Below are 22,391 nucleotides of genomic sequence, written 5' to 3'. Positions count from 1 at the left end.
TAGATAGTCTTAAGCCAGACAGGCCAGCGGTGTAACTCAGCATAAGACCACTACTCCAAAACTTGGGTAGTTTTTTCATAAATCAAGGAATATTTTCGACAACTACAAAGGACCATTATGTTTTGGGTGTTTTGTTTCCTTTCATTTAAAAAACTTTTCAATCTTTTCAAACAATACTACTGGAAAGTGTCACAACTGACCAGTTTTACATGGAATAAACTCTATGCAGGAATAAATGCAGAGCACATGTGTAAATTTATTTTTATATCCAAGGATTGCACACACTTCCTTTTGCCCACTGCATTCCCCCCCTGCTGTCCATGCCCAAGGACATTTTCCCCAGTAATTTTTCAACAGAAATCAGCCAAGCTATCATGAACCTGTTGGAAGAACCAGGAACTATTGCTGGAGGTGGATGGTGAACAATGGTCTACTTGCGCACAGGAGGTTTGATCACAAGGAAGACCTGCAGTTATTAATATCTCACTGCTGAGGCTTGGATGTAGCTCTCACAGCCTCCGCATAGAAACAGCAGTGTAAGTCTGAGGAAGTGGCTGGTAACCACATCGACCAGAACTTCCTGAATCCAACTTCCCTTGCCTTGAGTCTGGACTGTTTCCTTGTTGGAGTCCTGATGCAAGTACTTCAAGACTGAACTCTGACTCTTTATGCCTGTTCCTTGTCTGCTGTGTTGCCTTGAAGCCTTGTTGCCTACAACCTGGACTGATAAGACCTTGACTTTTGCCTGATATGTGTTTGTGTTGACCGGAACCCTCTTGCACTGGCAACTGCTAGACTCAGACTCAGGAGGTATGACACCAGCTATGGAATAGGTCTATAGGGAAGAAGTGCTGGACACGGGGAACATTTCCCACCCATGTGCCTCTTTTGCATTGTAAATCCAGCATTTCAAATCATGGATCTATGCCACCATGTGTAGTCTGGTGACGAAACTAAAGGTCAAGGGCCAACCAAAATTGATAAATTAGAAAAAGAATGAGTAACAAAAAAATGTACTTGCACAACTCATGCCCCGAAGTTCAGCAGAATTTTTTTTTTTAAAAAAACTGTTATAGTATTAACATAAATTTGAAGCTATAAACAAATTGAGTTTCTGCCAAAAATCTAGTTGAATTGGAGCTTCATATTCTATGGGAAAGCAAAAAGTAAGGAAAACACCATATATATTGCCTACATATTCTCATTATAATGTAACACAAATTAATCACAAAAATGTCTGGCAGAATTTAATTCCTGGCAGCATTTAAAAATATTTTGGAGAACAGGAAGACATTCACTAAATATACTGATTTTAGTTATGAAAAACAAAAGAAGTACCAAGCCAATTAAAAAAACTTTTCCACTTTTCTTCTAACTAATAAAGTTGTGGGGGTTTTTTACCAAAAAAATTAAACCAATTATTCCTTGAAGAGCTGTCAACATTTTCTTGATTGAAGGCGGATATTTTGATCCCTGATTAATATTAATGTGATTTGCCATCAATCATGTACTGTGTTTAGAAAGTTTTTAAGTTTAGAGTTGAGCCATGAATTCTCTTGCAGATGAGGTTTGAGTGTTTTAAATGAAGTTTGGAATGAACTAAAAATCTTGGACTCAGCAGAGGTGTCCCATTTCATTAGAAAATATTCCCCAAAACACACAACTCACTACAGCCAGAGACGAACAGGCAAGACCAAGTTGAAAAGATGTGCAAGGAGCTAAAAAGAAGTGTCTGGAACACTGATAAAACTGCTAACACATTCAACATATACAGAAACAACTCCCAAGGAATTCCAACATAGCGACATCTGACTTCAAAAGAGGAAACTTGTCAAAATGAGGGGATGGGCATAAAGAAAGTTGAGAGGGGGAGACAAGAAGGTCAAATCTCTCCAGAACACTTGAGGGTTATTCAAAACCACAATAATATAAGCTCAGCTACAACGTGTAACACAGATCAGAAAACACCAGTGTGGTTAACGGTTAACACACAGTATAAAGGAAGCAGTTAAGAGACAACAAAGCTTCCTTCAGAAAATGGAGGACTTCCCAAGGGGAAGTAGGTGGAATACAAAGGCTGACAAAGAAATGCAACCAGACAGTAAGCGACAGAAATACAACAATAAACACATTAAGGCCTGTTGTGGGCACACCCACGACATGGCCAACAACAAGAAGAACATATTAAACCCATTAAGGCCAACAATAAAAAACCCAGAAAAATATTGGCTAGAGAGACAGCTGGACAGATAAAAGAGTTAAAATGTGTGCTATAGGACAGGGGTGGACAGAAGGCAGATCCCCAATTGTTTAGGTCTTCTACTCTCAGATGCCCTAGCAACCGTGGGCAATGGTCAGGAATGCTGGGAGTTTTAAGTTTAAAATACCTGGAGCTCTACTTTCTACTTACCTTTCTGCTTTACCTAAGGGGCTTCATATGCCATAGTTCCTACTCCACAGCACAATGTACCATTTAGGAATTGACAAAGAGCTGGTGGAATGCGACAGTGGAATGCTAGGTTCCAAACCATAGGACTACCCCTTGGATTTAAAGTCCAAAGCATCTGGAGATATTTCTTCTGGCCACCCCTGCTATAGGAGGCCAAAATGACTGCAGGAAACGTTAATTCTTTGCACCTGGTCTTCACTGCTGTAGATGTAGGGAAGATATCCATGGCTGAATTGATATTTTCAGGAAGGATGTCTGAAGAACTGAGGCAAACAGTAATGGCAAGGGATGAGTTTTAGGCCTTATCAGCAAATTAAAAAGTAACAAATCAACAGGTGAAGACGGCACCCATCCAAGAGTTCTTGAAGTACTCAAATTTGAAATTCCTGTTCTTCTAACAAAAGTATGTAACTTATCTCTAAAATAAGCCTCTGTATTTGACAACTGGAAAGTAGTCAATGTAACGCCAAAGTTCTAAAAGGGATACTAGACACACGTTTACCAACTTAGAAGTAGGTTCAAGATAAAGTGAATTAAGGGCCAGGTTCTATTCTTTATCACAATGTCTGTTTTCCTAGTTTACCCAAGCTCACTTCATAAAAGTATGAGAGGTTAAGTAGCATAATGTGAGCAGTTTATTTCATACTTTATGTGCTTGAATTACAGCAAAATACAAGAAATCTCAATGCCACAGGAGCTCATCCAAATTACATCAACTAACAAATGACATACAAGTAAAGTTTTATAATGTATGTTAATGAACGTGTCTATTCAGTCCATAAAGATTCGATAAAAGAACTACCATCAGAATCAAGTTTCATCACTCATTACACAGGGCATAGAGTATCAATATTACAGAGAAGGCATGGGGGTCAGCACTATAGCACTGCAAGAGCCAGGCCATATTTTGCCCAAACCTGGTGTATATTTGAACACAAAGAAGGCATAATCGCAATGGATGACTAAAAATGGACTCAGAGAGCTTTGGCTATTGGGTGGTATAACAATGTAATAAAATAAATAAATAAATACTAGTGGTTCCCCTTAGGGAACACTAAGAGTGGATTCAGACTGCCCGTCTTTCCAGCACTTCTAAGCACAGGTCATTTCAACAAGTATATACTGAAGACTGCAGTTACAATATGAGAATTATGACTTGTCTTGTTCATCAAAATATGGCTATTTCTCCTAACTGTAACGATATGCAAATAGTTAAACAGATAAATGAAAAGAAATAATATATGGTTGTCAAATAATTTACCCTATTTTGATAAAACTATCTGGGAGCCACTGTGGTATAGTGATTAGCATGTTGGACTGGGACTTGGGAGATTCAAGTTCTAGTCCAAGGTTCTAGTCTAGGTCATTTGGCCATGAATCTCACTGGGTGACTCTCAGCCTAACCTACCTCACAAGTATGTTCTGAGGACAAAATGAAGAGGAGAACCACCATGTAAAGCCACCTTGGGTTTTTTGCATGAGGAAATAAGGTGGGATATAAATGTACCAAATAAATAAACAGTCCAGTGCAATGAGTGTCAGGTCTTGGAAGTGAACAATTTAAATTTAAGCCGTAGCTTTACCACAGACTCACTATTTGTCTGAGGCAAGTCACAAAAGTTAGTCCTAATGAGTTTAAGAGGACTACTTCCCAAAGATATACTGATAGGATTACAACCTTAGATCCTTATCAGTTTAACAAAACAAAACACAGGAGAAATTGAGACCTACTTCAAAGCATTGTTTTGGGAACAAACAAGCAGCACTGTGCAAAGTTGAAAAAGTACACTAAACATTAATTGCAGTTGTAAGGCCTGACACAAGGTATTCATTTACTACTATTATAAACTAAACCATTTTGAAACAGGTAGTATACAGAATTGTTCAGTGTCTAGATAGATGTAATAAAAAAGCCTGTTATTATAAGATACTGAAAGGGCTCCTTTGTATGAATACATTCAGGTATAAAATAACCCAGGAAATAAATGAGGCGGAGAAGACTTGTGGATTAGTGTTAGACAAGAAGATTTTAAACCAAAAAAAAAAGTTTAAATAAGTTTAAATAAAAAGAATATTAACACAGGTTTATAAAAACCGTACATAATTAGGGATGCCACCAAACTTGAAATCAGTTCATTGTTAGAATATATTATATTCTGTAAACCGCCCAGAGAGCCCTGGCTATGGGAGCGGTATATAAGTGTAATAAATAAATAAATAAATATTTGTAATGTCCGCAGGCGTACTCAACCTGGATGGCTATCTAATGAACTTTTAAGATTCTCTTTATTCAAATTGAGATTATGAGTATATAGCTATGTTCCGTGCCAGCGCAGTTTGTATGATGACTAAGCAAACTCCACCATTTCTGTACACTTTCAGTTGTTGGTTGGCCTAAGCATACTGTAAGTGAGTTTTACCATCCTGCTTCCCCAACTTCTATCTGCAGCTACTCCACAGAGATTTCTGGGGCCAGAGAACAACTGCTTCTTTGCAGGACTACACCCCTAGACTTGCACACTCTCCAACAGACCTTATGCCACCCTGGAAAAGCTTGCCTCAGCTTTCTGTGGCAGGTGCATAAAAAGCGGGTAGCTTGGAGGTGGCCAGTGGGGCCAGCATTAAAGGGCGTCACCCTTTTGGGGGAGCCACTTTGGAGGTGAAAGAGGGCAAGGGTCATCTAGTCTGATGGACCAAGGGGAAGATGCAAGGGATTGTGTGTATATCTGCCTTCTCATGTATAAATAGCATTATTAGACCTACAAGTACTGCCTGTTGGCAGGAGAGCTGTGTTTTAATAAGGGACAGAGGTGGAGAGGTATGGTGGAAGGCAGAAGGAGATGTGGTGGTGGGGGCCAGCTGAGTCATAGTGGGAGGGGGAAATGCAAGAGGGTGTTGGTTGCTCCCAATCTGTTGTCCATATCAGAGAGCCTCAGTAGCTCTGGCGACAGTCTCCCTGGGTGCCCCATGCCACAGTCTTCTAGTTTTGAGTGTGTGTACCAGAAGGTGTGTGTTCAGGACAAAATAAAGATTCTGTTGGTGTACCACCCAGCCCTGCTAGAACAGTCTCCCTTCCTGAGCTAACTGAGGTGGTCATGGGTTTGGTGCTGTAGTCTCCACTACAACAAACATGCTATGGCCGCCTTGTCAGGAGTGGCTCAGGACTTCACGGCCTCCAAGTATATGGTCCCACTCATTCAGCATGACACACTTTGGATCTGATTTTCTATGTGGGATTGTATGATAGGGTGGAGGAACTTTCTATAGTTCCATTGTCATGGTGGACTTTAGACTTGCTGGACCTCAGAGCCTCTGCAAGAGACTGACGGATCTGGTTGGCTTTCTGATAGCTCTTAGGGATTTTCCTGTCACCTTGGCAGGTGATGATGTTGAAACCCTGGTTGATCTCTGGAATGGAGAAATGGCATGGGTGGTGGACACAATCGCTCAAGCATTCTCTCTCATGGAGTGGATCCTAACAAGCCCACTGTTTTTTTAGGGTACTGCAGGTGATGAAATGAGTGGGACATTGACATTAGTGGAAACTGGAATGAATCTAATCAAACACAGGGTACAGGTCATTTGAAAGCCCATTCCATGGTAATGAGGGTAGCAAAGTAATCATACTTCGACACGATCATTGCGTTTGCTCAGAGCTGCCCATTTGAGCTTTTTCGGGTGTTCAGAGGGCTGTTATGCTTTGGTCTGAAAAAAGAAGACGTGGACCACTCGATAGTCTGCTGTGATCAATTTGTGTGACACTTTGCAGATAAAATCGATCAGATATGTGCCAACTTGGGTATCAGAGTTGATACCGGTCCGGAGGATGTAACTTTAACTACTGCTTGTCAATTACAATGGACACTTTTCAAACTGTACACCTCGAGGATGAGGACAGAATCCTTGGAGAAGTGAGGCCTATAACTTGTGCGATGGAGCCTTGCCCTTCCTGGTTTATGCAAGCAGCTGTGCGGGATGGCGGAGTGGGTAAGGGCAGTTGTAAACACCACTTTACAGCAAGGTTTTGCCTAAAGGAGGTGGCGGTAAGACCAGACTCTCACTGAACCACACAGTGTTGGATGATTTCTACCTGGTTTCCAATATTCCAATAGCAGGAAAAGACCTTTGGCCTGTAAATGGGTCTGTGGATCAGGTGATTGTTTTTATTTTGTAATGGTAATATTTTTATTGTATTTAAATTGTTTTGTTATTTTACATTGTTTTATAAGCCACCTTGTGTGCCATTTTTTGGTAGAAAAGTGGGGTATAAATAAATAAATTCAATAAAAGCTCAAGAGTGTTGCCAAGATCCAAGGGTCAATATGGCAACAGGGTGATGAATGAGGACAAGGTGAAATATAATACTTAAAAGCTACCAAGAAGTTAATGCAAATGCAGAACTTTGAAACTGAGTCAAGAGGGATATAGTCTCTCTTGCTAGCCTAATGCAGGGTTTCTAAAAACAGTAAAAAAAAATGAAGATCCTCAGAGGCTTTAGAACAATGGGTGACCCACAAACAAATGGAAACCCAGAGCCTGGATTCAATGCTTTGAAATATGGAATATACTATATTTAAGATTGGGATCTGTGAATTTCTGCCTTCCCATTGTGCAGTTCACATGAATTCTCTAGCCCTATGTGCAGAAAACACTTAAAAGCTTACAGGTGGCTTATCAAACAGCAATTAATCCTTGTCCTTAATATTCCTTTACACCCATCTGCCATGTGCATATGAAAACAGTTTCAATACTCTATATACCTAAATTCCATTTCATTATGCAAGTGTTTAAGAAATGTATTTTATTATACTCGATTGTCCTTTCTATTTTTTTAAGTAAAATTCTCTTCACCTCTGCAGCGTCAGCTTTGTGATCTTCACTTTGCAACAAATGAGGAAGAGATGCTACAGCAAATTTTAAAAGTTTCTATGGCTGCAACCCTATGGCAACTTTTCTGGGAATAAAAGCCACTGAATTCAGTGTAACGTACTTCTAAGTAGACATGTATAGGATTGCAGTGTAAGGATACTGTTTGATCTTTTTGGTCACCAAATGTAATGTGTATCTCAAGATGATACCAGCAGAGATAGAGGACAACCTCACAATTATATATTTTTCATTCACCCCCAGTTTCCCTCCCAGGGAAGCTAGACTGGCTTCCTACCTGGTGTGTTTCCAGAGGCAGCCTAAAACATTTTTGTTCCAGATGGCCTTTGGGGAGTAGTCTGGACCTCTGATTATGCACTGTTTATATACTGGGTTTTTAAAAAATATTCAGATTTAAAATGCTTTAAAATGTTTTAATATTGTAGCTTGTTTAATTACTGTTTTATTTGTTGTAGATCTCTATTTGTTTTAATTGTACATGTTTTAATTTTGTAAAGCCGCCTTGAGTCCCAGTTTTGGGAGAGACAGGATATAAATAAATAAATAAATAACAGCAACAGCAGCAACAGCAGCAACAACAACAACAACAACCAGGGGTCTGAAAACAAAGCCCTTTGAAGAGAGACTGAAACAACTGGGCATGTTTAGCCTGGAGAAGAGAAGATTTGAGGGGAGATATGATAGTACTCTTTAAATACTTAAAAGGTTGTCACACAGAGGAGGTCCAAGGTCTCTTCTCAATCATCCCAGAGTGAAGGACATGGAATAAAGGGCTCAAGTTACAGGAAGTCAGATTCTGGCTGGACATCAGGTAAAACTTCCTGACTGTTAGAGCAGTGCGACAATAGAACCAGTTACCTAGGCTCTCCAACACCAGAGGCATTCAAGAGGCAGCTGGACAACCATCTGTCAGGTAACTTTAGGGTGGATTCCTGCATTGAGCAGGGGGTTGGACTCGATGGTCTTTTAGGCCCCTTCCAACTCTACTATTCTGTGATTCTAAGTAGGCAGAGCTTTAGAATCTGCTGAGATTTTATTTTCCTCTGTAAAAATCAACAATTCTTAGGAGAAGACAGATGAATGGGTGTGCTGTCTTTGCAATTAAATATTCTTTTACAAAAACAGCTCCTCAAGCTATTATTTGAAGACCTTGTTAAACCTTTTATTTCTCACATTACAGATTGGATAAACGCTAATCCATCTTCCAAATGAACACCATACTTTTATTCCGTCATTCACAAATAATGCTATTCAAACTGTTTAAATAGTAACATCCATGTCCTACGTGCATATGGAAATCCCTGGTGCTCACGTACCTGTTATTTTGTCTCTTACAAGTTTGCAGGATTCAATCTCACCAATGCTCCCAAACAGACTTTTGAGCTCTTCTTGTGTCATATTCTGAGGAAGATAGTTGACTATTAAATTGGTTTTGCTGTCTTCTGTGTTCCCAGAATCAACTGGTGATGAGCAGTTGTTGTTTATGGTAGTAGGACCATTGGCTGTGTTATTGCAAGTTGGCCCATTAGACAGTTGTGTTTCCATGGCAGCAATTACCTGCTAAAAACAGAGAAAATGGGAACTGTCAGAATTCATATTTCAGAATCTATTAGTGATTCTAACCAAGAATGTAAAGCTTTGTCACTATGCAAGAGTGCCCAATTGTCAGGGCTGCAATTATGGTTCTACAATAAAAACAAAACAGTTTTAATTCTCTAGCAATAAAAAACTATTTAGAACATTTAAAGCTACAAATGGTTCAACTGAAAGATTTTCCAAGGCAAGGTTGAGGGACTGGGTGGGTGGGGGATCCCAGGAGATTTTGCTGATAGAAACAGTTAGAAATATTTTTCTTTGCTAAGGCGAAGATATTTCAGTAAATCTTAGGATTTAACGGTGTAATTGCTGGATTCAGATAAAGCCTCAGAATGGATCAACTGATGTCATATTTAGAGGTGGCAATTGAAAGCGACAATCAACAATGGACTACATGAAAATGCATTATTAAAACAATGTACTATTTTGGTTACTTTTCCAGTACTGAAGAGGTTTGGCCACATTGTTCATATTGCTGGAAACGTACAATTTTCTGTTTCAAAACTTTGCAATTGATAAGGATTAAGTACAGAAATGCTGCTATGACCATGTGAGCCCTTCTTTGCTACTGATTCTAAGGTAGAAAAAGCTTTATCACCAATTACTATGCACCTACTTTGAGATTTATTATTCCTCCCAATGTCCCCAAAGTAGTGCATCCAAATCTGCACATCTAGTTAAATTGAACTAATCTAAAGGATTATCTGTCAGGAGAATTGGATATGCTCATTTGAAACATCTGAGCAAAAGACTTCGCTATTTTAAACAAAGGCCCATTTCGAAATGCAGAAATTCCAATTTCCACTCTGCTACTACATGACAGTGGTTGGTTACTGAAGAATGCAATGCCTATACACTATCTGTGATAGCTTCCATGTAAGAACCTGAGAATCTAAACTTTAATCAAATCTGTCAGTACAACACAATCCAGATCAAGAATTAGTTTAATGCACCATACTGTGCCAATAAAAATGCTCTCTATTCTAACTCAAAGAAGTCAGCCTCAAAATCAGCAACTGGCCTTTTGGCAAGTCATGTGTACAATCTTTGGAAGTTTGACAAAGTATCTTGATGAAAATACGAGTAAGTCGGTACTGGTATATTATAAATATTACTCCGGATGATTACCCAGGAGATGACTGGGTTCCAGAAAAAAGAGAAAGCCCCTTCAATATTTATTTTAAGAGATACAAGTCTTTTAAAGAGCGATCCTTTCAATTAATCCAATATATGCTTACACATTAAACTTCTCTTACAACTTCAAAACAAAACTAAATTGTTCATGCACAAGCTGGCCATGAACGATTTAAGCAGATCCATATTCAAATGTTCCTACTATATCTGGCAGAACTGGTGGGTCACAGCACTGTATTCAGACTGAAACTTTCTAAAGATATGTTTTAAGTATTTTATTTTTATTTTATTTTTAAGGGTAACTAACCATCTTCACATATCTGCATATTTATTTTTATGCTTAGATGGCAAGAATGAAATCCTAAACCAACAGTCTCAATGAACAGCTGTGGTAGTTTATACATTCGGAAATTGCAGTGTCTCAGCTGCAGGACCATCTGCTGTTCCAAATAAAGCAATAATATCCTATATTTTAACAAATAGTTCCTAGCCCATTGATAAGGGCTGTTCACCTGATGCACATCATGTTGTTCAATCACTCCTGATTTTTACTTTTTTTCTGGCCAAGTAATTTATGATTTGAATGGAATTCTCTAATTTCATCAGTAACCAAAAAAATACACGATATAAATCTTCCAAAGGTATTGTTATTCAGCATTCAGACCATACCAAAACAGCTTTAATATAAGCTCTGCTATTTTAAAAAATAATATATATATTGTATTGTATTAGAGCAATATATATATTGTATTAGAGCAAACAGATAACCCAAGTTACTGTGAAGAAAGTTAGGTGGTATTAGATGAAGACACATGTATATTTACAAGTTAAGAGGATGCCCTGAATCCTGCCCCAAACTAGGGATACAGTCTAATTTCCTACACCAAAACATAGAAGGAGGTGTACATAATTAATCTGAATACAATTTAAAGTGTTTGGTATGGCCTCAGCACTACTGTTAACATGTTAAAAATAGCCTACAGAATTTAAGAAAAATCCCACAGACCCCGGTCCAAGGCTCTGCTGCCCACGAACCACTTCTAAGCAGAGAAGCCACATCACACAGTCTGACTGCCATGTTAGTTTGGAGTTGCCGTCTGCAATATGGACACAAAAAGTACCGTATGTTAGATTAGCAAGATAATGCAACAAATCAGTTTGTACAAATTTACAGTAATTGCATTTATATTCCCAGCACGTCCATGCAGTATGGCTTAATAGAATTTCAGGCAATTCCAATCTAATCTTTTCAAATTCATTTAACATGTTCTTCTTGCATGAATTAAAACACTTTTGAGAAGCCTGATTTAAAAGGTGGTACAAGCTAGTTCCTTCGCATCTAGCCTTAAACCTATCTTAAACGAATATATATCAACACTTGACTTCAAGAACTGTATCACAAGAAAACAAAATTAGATGTTGAGATCATTGGGGTGGGGGGGAGACTAGAAATGTTAAACTTCCAGAAATTTTGAAGCCATGGGGGGTGGGGGTGGGAATGACTTCTTTTTTGGGGTGGGTGGGGGGACATAGAGAAAAAAACAGACATTTGAGAGAACATTGAAAAATATGCAAGATTTATTTTTGTATTGCACTTTCTAGATCAAAAAATCAATAGTAGCTCATGGATTGTAATATATTTTATGTGTAACATGGATTACCATTACAATAGAGACATTTTAAAATAAGCTCTTTTAGTAAATGTGTAATTATTGTCTGAATAAACTATATTTTAAAAAATTAATACAAACAATAATTTTATGAGCAAACCACACATTACATTTTCGGTTTCTAATTTTATGTCTGACCAGAAGGAACTTCAGGAAGTATTCCCAGAAATCTGAATCATCCTAAAAGCCAGAAGAAGCAGGACGAATTGGAGTCAGACGAAGATTGGAGTACAGTATATGTTCCTGTTCTTAAGGAATTGGTTGGGGTAGAGTTTACGGAAATCTGGTCTGAAGAAAAGCTATTGAGAATTTAGTTGTGGAAGAGTCTCATACCTATTGGGCATGGTATCCAAGCATATTTAATGTAAGAACCTTTAAGAAATCTCAACCTATTATTAGAAGAGTGATAATTTTAGTCTCTTTCATAAATAAATTCCCTTAATAATCATCATAATTTTTGTTTATTTTGAAAAGTTGTCTCCAGTGGTGGTGTCAATCCCATACCAAAGGGAAAGGAACCAGGCTACTGAGTTTATTTTAGATATAGAAAATTTGTTTTGGCAGCTGTGGCTAAAGGTTTTGTAGGCATGACAGCATTCCCTAAGAGTGACGTCTAATTGGGAAGTTTATTACAAACTGCAGCAGTAAGGGCTTTTATTTTTTAAAGGGTAGGTTAGCCCACACTGTTGGCATGTGATAATCTACAGTGTTCCTCTCACATGTGTTTTACTACTACATACATTGACGGCTACAGAATCTAACCAGAACAAGCTCAGAAATACAGGTCTCTATAGAACAGAGGTACAAAATATTTTTGGCCCCAAGGGCCATATCTAACTCCTCAGGAAGCTGCACGTGCATGTTTATGCATATACACATATAAACGTGCATGTTTATGCATATACACATGCTCACCTAAACACAAATCCTATCTCCTACCAGATATAAGAAAGGAGTTAGCTTGCTAGTTACTAGGAAGGGAAACCTGAGGCAGTGCCGTTGCAATTTTTTCAGTGGCAGAGGCTGGGGTGGGGGTGGGTATATAGAACAGAATCCAAACTTTCAAGAATGCAAATTATGTTCACAAATTATCATATGTGCTTCTAATCACACATTGGGAAAATGAGCATGATCTGGTGTATCCCTAAATGTCTAACAGTAAGGGATAGACTAGTTCAATCATTTTAATAAGGAATAGAAGAAATAGTATCTTACAGAGAAGATTAAACATTTTTCCCCCATGGCTTCAAAATTTCCAGAAATTTTACATTTCTAGTTTTACATAAAAATCATCCTTCATGTAATTTTTAGGTATCATTCTGGATGAATCAATGCCAGGTCTTAACATTTCATTCACAATTCTAAAAAAAATCCTAAATAATTCCCCACACACACACACTTTTTTAAAAGGTCCTTAGAAAAAGGGTGGGGGGACATTCTACCCCATTTTTTCTGAGCCCTCACATCTTTAGCGGTGATGGGTAGAAAAGAAATATAGTTGAATCATTTGCGTTTTAGAAGATGTGTCATTAGATATCCTTCACAAAGCCATCTAAATTACATATCAGGTGCTGTCTAGCTCTGCTAGACTAACCTATTCATAATAACATAAATAATATCCTTGGTAGGATCGCAGTTGCTTTGTTCAAATTAATGTTGCAATAGCAATCTCATTCAGTGTATGTTTATAAGGAAACATTAGTCAGTCAAGTAGCACTATTGAGATGGAATAACAGAGCCAATACATAGAAAATGTTTTCAATAATGCATTGTCCCTAGGCACATAGAAAATTTAAAGCCCCATATAAACTGTAAGCCTATCTGCATTTGAATTTAGCAAAGCTAGGCAGTGACAAATTTAGCTAATGTGCCATTTACAACTTATTATAGCTTGCCCAGATTTTATAAATAGTCATAATGTTGGCATGACAAGTCAAAGCAGGCCAGGAATAGGTATTGTGCCACAAGCATGAGTATACTAAGCTAGCCTAGACAGTTCTTCCAACTAAATTGTTTGTGGAAATATAGATTTACTCTAATCAGTCATATTAAACTACATACAGAAACATGCTTGCGTACATGTACACACACACCAGCTTCAGAAGAAATGTCTCCTTTCAGAGTAAATTTATTTTTCAGGGCAATTGTTTTTGGTGTTCAATCACACATGCATCTCCATTCAAATAGTTTAACACAGCCTTGCAAATAGGAATGGCTACTAGTCATTATGGCTTTATTTCTACCTTCAGGACCAGAGGCACTGATATCTCTGAATACCAGTCATTGCGAAACAGCAGCAGGAGTGGGCTATAGCATTAGGGTTGTATCTAACTTTCGTCTAAGTCTCACCATTTCAATGGGTCTATTCTAAGTAGGACTAATACTGGATACAATCCTTCAGGTCCCAGTTGAAAGCTTTGAAACGTTTGGCGACTGTGGGAAATACGATGTTGGATAAGACCTGATCCAGCAGGACTCTTCTAATGAACCCAAAAAATTATGAGCCAACAGAGCAGGGAAAGTGCTTATTCACCTAGTGGACTAATGCAAGATTTGAGGCATTATCAACAGCTTGGAAAGGAAAGGAACCTCTCGTGCAAGCACTGAGTCATTACTGACTCTTGGAGGGACGCCAGCTTTCGTTAACGTTTTCTTGGCAGGCCTTATAGCGGGGTGGTTTGCTGTTGCCTTCCCTGGCCGCTATTACCTTTTCCCCAGCTAACTGGGTACTCATTTTACCGACCTCGGGAGGATGGAAGGCTGAGTCGACCCAAGCCGGTTGCCTGAAACCAGCTTCTGCTGGGATCGAACTCCGGCCGTGGGGAGAGTTTCGGCTGCAGAAACTGCTGCTTTACTGCTCTGCGCCACACGAGGCTTATCTTTCAATTTATAAAAGAGTTTCCCTACAAGTCATTAAACACATGCCATTTATAAGACAGGTTTCTTTGGTCAAAGCTCAAAACAAATATATTAAAATTCTGCGTTTGAAAAGTTATGTATACTAATGGTCAACTATACCAGTGGCTGAAAATGCAAGCAAATCAGTGGCACTACATATAGGCACAATTAAGTGGTTATACATCTAGCTGTAGAATTCTCTCCTCCCACTGCAAAAACACACACTCTACTGTAAAATAGTGAATCTCCAAGGACAGAATTATCAAGTTACAAGTTGAATATGAATGAGATAAGCTAGGGGAAATTCAACATGAGATGGAACACACACTGAACAGGACTGACATTTATTAGCTGTTCATGTAATACCTTGACAAACCTGATAAAAGCACTGGTACAGAATACGTTTAGTGTCATGTCATGGTACACATTCACTAGTCAGCCCATCACACTTCACTATATCATCAAATCCCCATATTATTCCAAAGGAATAAAAGATACCAGCAGCTTCAGTGTCGCTGTGCACTTTGCTGCTATGGTAAGCAAAGCGGAAAGATTGCGCTCTTTCTAGACTTTTGCACAGGGCGCAGTTGCTCACATCAGACACACTAAACAGGCAATCCAGTACAGATCCCCTCAGCCTGTTTGGATAAACAACCATAAAATAAAATCCACATGCCATTTAGTAAGGGGCTGAAGCTGGTTCACTTATTTCACCATGGAAGGAGAACCAGGGAGAAGCGGTTAGAATTTGCTAAAGAAAAATAATTTGGGGGGGGGGGAATCAAGTAGTGAGGCCAATTTCAGACTACCTTTTCCTGCCTGGGTGCTTGCTTCTGTCCTCCATAGTGCTTCCCATCCTAAAAACATTATGAGTAAGACAACACTCTGGCATGCTGTCCTTCAAAGGAAACTACTGTATTTTCCGGCGTGTAAGACGACTGGGCGTATAAGATGACCCCCAACTTTTGAGAAGATTTTCCTGGGTTAAAAAGTCATCTTATACTGGGCGTATAAGACAACCCCCAACTTTTGAGAAGATTTTTCTGGGTTAAAAAGTAGTCTTATACACCAGAAAATACAGTAATCCTCTTTAAAAAAATAAAGCCAAGAAAGCTTCCTAATACTAAGAGAAAGGGGAATGAAAAACTGCATGAGATCTAATCAGAAGTTGTGTCAACATGCACTGAAGCAACACTAGCCATAATGATTTGGAACTAAAGAAAATGAGCTCCAGGTTTAAGTTGCTTTTCAAAAAATATTCTCCATCTACCCCAACTGACTAGCAAACCAAACAATGTGTATATGAAAGACATTTGAAATTTTGTTGGAAGTACGGGAGACGTGAAAATGACATGTAATAGATGAAGGAAGGCATTAGTTATTTGAAGTATTTGTATTAGGAACCTTAGGAACTTTTATGTTGCATTCAAGCTCAAAGGAAAAACAACTAGCCTAGGTCTTGAAGTGAACAAGAAGAAAACCATTTAGATGTAGGGGGCAGAATTCAAACATAATTATTGCTTCTGAAAATCATCCGTTATTTCTCTATACCCAAAGAAAGTATGTCTCTAAAAATTACCTTCCCTGTAAATGCTTGATAAACATCTAAGAAACAAATAAGTAGTTGATTTGCAGCAGATGCAACATTGGACCTATGGTGGGAATACATATCATACTCAAAACAGGGTTGGTAATCCCATGTAAAGTTTCTTCCATCCCAATACTATTTAGTTATTTACCCAAAATCCCATTCATCGGCTGAAGCAAAGATGTGACAAGAGTTCAGTGTGGTTGCCTTTGCAAATTCTACATAATCAAGTCCAAAGTAGACTTTCATTATTCTAATTCAAATTTAAAGAGCTGGAGTAGAGCAGTAGTACAATATCCAATTGTCCACCACTCCAACTATAAAGAAATGAACAACTGAATGCAAAGTTCTCACACCCATGACAGCCACTTTTTTATTTTATTTTTTTTTAGGAAAAAAAACCCTCTTGTACGGTATGTAACTTTTAAACCACCAGATGTACATATTTTAAATACCTCCATATCCTTTGTGGAGCCTAAATGAAAATGAATATCAAGTTTGGAACAGTGTTAGTCTTTAAGATGCTGCAAGACAACCCTTTAAAAAAAAAGGAAGAAAGAAAGAACCATGAGGGAACTTATTTTAGGAGCATGAGCCTTCATAGAATACAGTCAACTACATCAATATGTAGGGCTGTAACTCAGAGCACATGCTTTGCAAGGAAAACTTTCTAGATTCAATTCCCCAGGATCTCCAAAAAGGGAAATATTCTGTCTGAAAACTGCAAGAGTAGTTCCCAGTCAGCGTAAACAATACTGATCCAGATGGGCCAACAGTCTGACTCAGATTAAGTCATCTTCCTATATTCCCATGAAGTCGACTGAACATTAGCAAACATAAGGATGCTAATTTGAATATATACCAACAATTATTACAATTCTTTAGTGACAATGCTATTTTCTATATTATTTGAAACTCAAAGGATAGTAGCAAGTTTAAACAGCAGTTTAGCTTAGCTTCTCCACAAACAACCATCCGGCTTCACCTCTGTTTTCATACTCCTAGAGAAAGAACATGGGAGAAACAGCCATTTGGTTACGTGGGCTCACACAGTTTGCCCTGAGTTGTAGTCTTCCAACCACAGGGAATGAGTGCAGACAATGACTCTCTTCATCTTAGCAAAATACAAGGCTATTTCGGAAGAAGCCACAGTAATCAGCGCAGCTCCACAAAACAACGTATTATAGTAGTCGGGCTTCAAGGTTGTAGGCCAAGGTCTTAAACAGATCTAAGACAGCCTTACCTAAACTGGTGCATTCCAGATGTTTGGACTACAACTCCCATCATTCTTGTCCAGTGGCAATATTGGCTGGAGCTGATGTGAGTTGAAGTCCAAAGCATGCCCAGGTTGGGGGGAGGCTGTTTAAAGACTAGGTGGCTCCCTGTCTTTCTCTACCCACCCCCCAAAAGGAGGCAAAAGCACTCTTGACTATCACTGCAACCTGAAGCAGCAAGTACTGCAATACTGTGCAATACATGCTCCAGGCAGCTGACTACCATTTCCCTATTACAAGAGAAACACAGGTTACATTTCCATTCCCCCAAAAATCTCAGAACAGAACTTCCTCTAAGAGCTAGTAACATAAAACTGTAATTGTGAAAGTACCACCCCAAAAAATTGCTTGGTGGCCTTAAGCAAACCACTATTCCCATCTCCAGCCTCATCTCACCCACCCTCCTTCCATCTGCAATACAGGGGTAACAATAGTGGCCAACATTTTAAGGCCGTTGTAAAGGGATTATCAAGGATGCATGAAAAGCACTTTGAACATGTGAAAAATGCCAGGTATTATCACTGCCACCACAATTACCCTCAGCAATGGAAGAGTGTGGTTACTTTCACAGTTCATGATGTATTTTGAAGACACTAAACAGCATCAGGAGAGATTCCCATTTCATCCAAGTTCTCCAAAGCTTGGCATAAAATAAGAGACTGATGCCTCCCCTCAATCCTGAGATCTATCACATACAAGCGAGAATTATATGAGATGGGGTGAGGTCTGTACTGTCCACAAATAATGGCTGTCTACCAAGGCCAGACAAAGTTTGTGGTCCGCTGGCAGTAAGTCAAAGCTATCCTGGATATTGCGACTATCATGTTTCAGAGTTAAGAAAGAGAAGTGCAAGGAAGCTCATCTGTATTTTATTGTAATAGCTCTTTGCCTGCACCCCTCTGGGTAAGGATTAGGCAAACTGGTGTGTGTGTATTTAACTATTAAGATCTATGCAGGGGCATGGAAGAATATGCAATGTGAGCCATATATCCAGATACAGTTTCCTGAGAACATCACACAATCACAACAAAACAGAAAGGGTAGGGGGGAAATAAGTGATAAATAGAGACTAACAAGCATGATTCAATATCACACCAGAAAACGACACAAGTACAACTCAAGTTAAAATGACAACAAGGATAAAGCAGAGAGTGGGCAGAGTCTTAAAAACAGGATAGATGTGTGCAAATCCTACTTCTAAAAGGTGACTTGAAAAGGTTTTGTCCTCCACTGTTCTGATGTAGAAAGACATCCTTCATATTATCCAACACACACAGCATACTACTACAGTGTTCTTTTTAAGTCTCAGACTCTTCTTTTGATAAAATAGGATTTAAAAATATATCTTTACAGGAACTAGACAGCAAGCATTTCACAAATGATTCATGGGATGAAGGCTCTCAGCCCAATTATAGAGGAGGAATGTTCTTTGAAGTACAACTTCTAGATATCCCATATATTGTCTCCTCAGCCTAAGAACCACCAACAATCTACAACTCAATGCAGTTTCATGCATTAGTTTCTCATATCTGCCTTACTTTACTTTTGCAGACTGGAATTATGAGTAATCATTTCTATTTATCCTTAACCCTTAAACCAGAGTATGTCAATACAGCCAACTATGCCTTTAAGATGATATAGACTAAAATGCATAGCATTCTTTTTCAGTATAACTTATGAGCATCATTAGCAATACTGGACTCTCATTTAGAACTTCAAAAAGTTTTCTGATTGCTGTGTAAAACCGTTTTTCTGCAAAATAGGTTTAAAGCATTTGGCTGCTATATGAGAAGAAAAGATTATCTGCATTTCCCCACTTGGGTTTTTGGACCTGGTATGCCCAATCACATCACTGGCATGGAAAGGCACTGCCAGAACCCCGAGTGTGTCTACAGTGGCCTTTTGCAAGGGACAGCAGCAGTTTGGGAGAAGCAGCAGGTGCTTTAAACAAGCTTATTTTCAAGCATCCAAACTGAGTCCTCCCAGAAGCTCAACCTCTTCCACTGCAAGGTGCTCCCGCATCCCTAAATCGGTTAGGGGTTAAGAGCAAATACTGAAAAGCAGCAGCATGCAATATCAAAAACAAGCAGGAGCCAGCCAATCACTATTTTGAGGTAAGGTAACTGCAGTCTTCCCCCATTTCCTTCGTCTCCAGTTCAGGCAAACAGACTACTTGTGTAAGCAGTTAAATAATAAGAGCACTAACTATGGTAATTATCCATCAACTGGCTCAGAGTCAAGGGGGAGACAGAACAACAAGGTCTGCTTGTCAGGAAGTAGGAAAAAGGAAAACAGTGTGGGATGGCACATGCATTACAGCTCTTGGGTATTCACCAAAGGTGTTCTTAATTTGCACTGAAAAATGTGGAGTGTGAAGTCAACCAAACTGTGTTTGCAAACACTTTTCATACAGATTTCATTTATTTATAGTTTTATATCATACCATTCAGTAAAATCAAGATTAATTTATATAATTCCAGAGTTATCTGGGGGGCCCTGAGATATACCCCAACACACTAACGCTCAGGTTTGGGCAGTCAACATTCTATTATTTGCTAAAACGCAAAAGAATGCCAGAACATTATTTAGCAAAATTATGTTACTTGGATCAACTTGGCGTTAGTCCATCAACGGAAAAATCTTGGTATCAAAATGTTGTCCTTACTACAGAAATTTGGCTATTCAAAGATTTGTTTCCTTCAGAGTGATCATGTTCTAGCTTTAAAAAGAGAGAGCTTAAATTATGCACTAATTATGTGTTTTTCTACAGGATGATTTTGCATCTCTTAAGACTGTAAAAAATATCCCTCTGGTATAATCTACTTAAATAGACCCCAGATCCAGAGAACTATTTACTTAAAAAGTTCAGTCTGAGGTAGGAACCCTTGCCAGATTTCATTTAATCTCTACAGGACTCAACGGTAGACTAAGCTAAGATAACTTAGCCATTTACACATTTGTCACTGTAGATGAGATGAGATCGAGGACCGACCTCATTATTTAATTCTTCAACACGCTGCTCACACACATCCCAGATCTCTCACTCTGAGAACTCCCTCAAAGCAAGAGATCAAGCAAGCAGGTTCTCTAAAGAGCCACAACGGCCGTACAAACTGAACCTGCCCAGGAGATCTTCGGACCCAGGTTCCCTCCTTACAGCAAGGCATGTGAGCCTTGCCTCTCTCCAGAGACACCACCTGTCCAATCTCTCTCTTGGAGAGCCTTCAAACCAAGAGTTCAGGTGGGCAGCTGCTTTGATGAATCCTGCTGGCCACTCTTCCACATCTGCTGTAGTGGGAGAGAATTTATTTATTTATTTATTTCAATTATATTCCGCTCCCATAGCCGGGGCTCTCTAGGCGGTTTACAGAAATTCTAAAATTAAGATAAAAATGAGTATATAAAATTTAAAGTTCTAAAACACAGAACATACACACATAAAGCATTAAAAACAGTTTTAAAAAAACTAAACATGTGGGTGATTAAGATGTGCCGCCATATGCCTGGGCAAAGAGGAAAGTCTTAACCTGGCGCCGGAAAGATAGCAGCGTTGGTGCCAGGCGAGCCTTGTCAGGGAGATCATTTCATAGTCTGGGGGCCACCACCGAAAAGGCCCTGTCCCTCGTTGCCACACTCCAAGCCTCTCTCAGAGTAGGCACCCGGAGGAGGACCTTAGATGTTGAACGTAGTTATATTCACGTCGGGAGAGGTGTTCCATCAGGTATTGTAGTCCCAAGCCGTGTAAGGCTTTATAGGTCAAAACCAGCACCTTGAATTGGGCTCGGAAACATACAGGCAGCCAGTGCAAGCGGACCAGAGCAGGTGTTATATGGTTGAACCTTCTGGTTCCCGAAATCAATCTGGCCGCTGCATTTTGCACAAGCTGCAGCTTCTGAACCATCTTCAAAGGCAGCCCTACGTAGAGTGCATTGCAGTAATCTAACTTGGAGGTTACCAGAGCATGGACAACTGAAGCCAGGTTATCCCTATCTAGATAGGGGCGTAGCTGGGCCACCAACCAGAGTTTGTAGAAGGCACTCCGTGACACTGAGGTCACCTGAGCCTCAAGTGACAATGATGGATCTAAAAGAACCCCCAAGCTACGAACCTGCTCCTTCAGGGTGAGTGCAATCCCATCCAGAACCGGTAGAACACCCCCCATCCTGTCAGCGGAGTCACCTATTAACAGCATCTCAGTCTTGTCTGGATTGAGTCTCAGTTTATTAGCCCTCATCCAGTCCATTGTCGCAGCCAGGCACCGGTTCAACACATCCACAGCCTCTCCTGCTGAAGATGAAAATGTCAGCATACTGATGACAGCACACTCCAAAGCTCCGGATGACCGCACCCAGCGGCTTCATGTAAATGTTAAACAACATGGGGGACAAAACCGACCCCTGCGGGACCCCATACTTAAGAGTCCACAGGGCCGAGTAATGTTCCCCAAGCACCATCTTCTGTATCCGACCCGCCAAATAAGAGCAGAACCACTGCAGAGCAGTACCTCCCATTCCCAGCTCAGCGAGTCGTCCCAGAAGGATACCATGGTCAATGGTATCGAAAGCCGCTGAGAGGTCAAGGAGAATCAACAGAGTCACATTCCCTCTCCTGTCTTTCTTCTGACATAGGTCATTATACAGGGCGACCAAGGCTGTGAGTAAGGCACACACAATTCACTATCCCTCCCAATCCACTATGAGGCAGGATAATCACCCACACTCATGTGAGGCGCAGCTAAAAAATTGAGTAAGTTCGTCAAAATACATACTTTTTAGTAAGCTACTTCCTTAGTGCCTAGATAAGGACAAAGTTCATAAGGCACATGCAAAAAGCTACAAAGGAGAAGTTTGACAGTTTAAAACACTGATTTTATTCTCGTTTGATCCTTGGTTTGG

At 39.5% G+C, this 22,391-nt stretch overlaps 1 protein-coding gene across 5 annotated transcripts in view; it reads right to left on the bottom strand.

Moving 5' to 3' along the window:
- Positions 1-22,391, bottom strand: part of ELAVL2 (ELAV like RNA binding protein 2) — a 136,318-nt gene that overhangs the window by 55,909 nt on the left and 58,018 nt on the right. For 4 of the 5 annotated variants that reach the window (XM_063129210.1, XM_063129209.1, XM_063129211.1 and 1 more), the window contains exons 2-3: positions 11,073-11,163; positions 8,653-8,896 (exon numbers count right to left, since the gene is read on the bottom strand). In XM_063129210.1, the coding sequence (XP_062985280.1) occupies positions 8,653-8,896; positions 11,073-11,144 (316 nt within the window). In that variant the 5' untranslated portion in view covers positions 11,145-11,163. The remainder of the gene's footprint in view (positions 1-8,652; positions 8,897-11,072; positions 11,164-22,391) is intronic. The other variant, XM_063129213.1, reaches the window with a different exon arrangement.

Source organism: Elgaria multicarinata, chromosome 6, assembly GCF_023053635.1.
Source record: "Elgaria multicarinata webbii isolate HBS135686 ecotype San Diego chromosome 6, rElgMul1.1.pri, whole genome shotgun sequence".
Lineage (NCBI taxonomy): Eukaryota > Metazoa > Chordata > Lepidosauria > Squamata > Anguidae > Elgaria > Elgaria multicarinata.
Note: the sequence above shows the minus strand (reverse complement) of the source record. Positions and strands in the feature narration are given on the sequence as shown.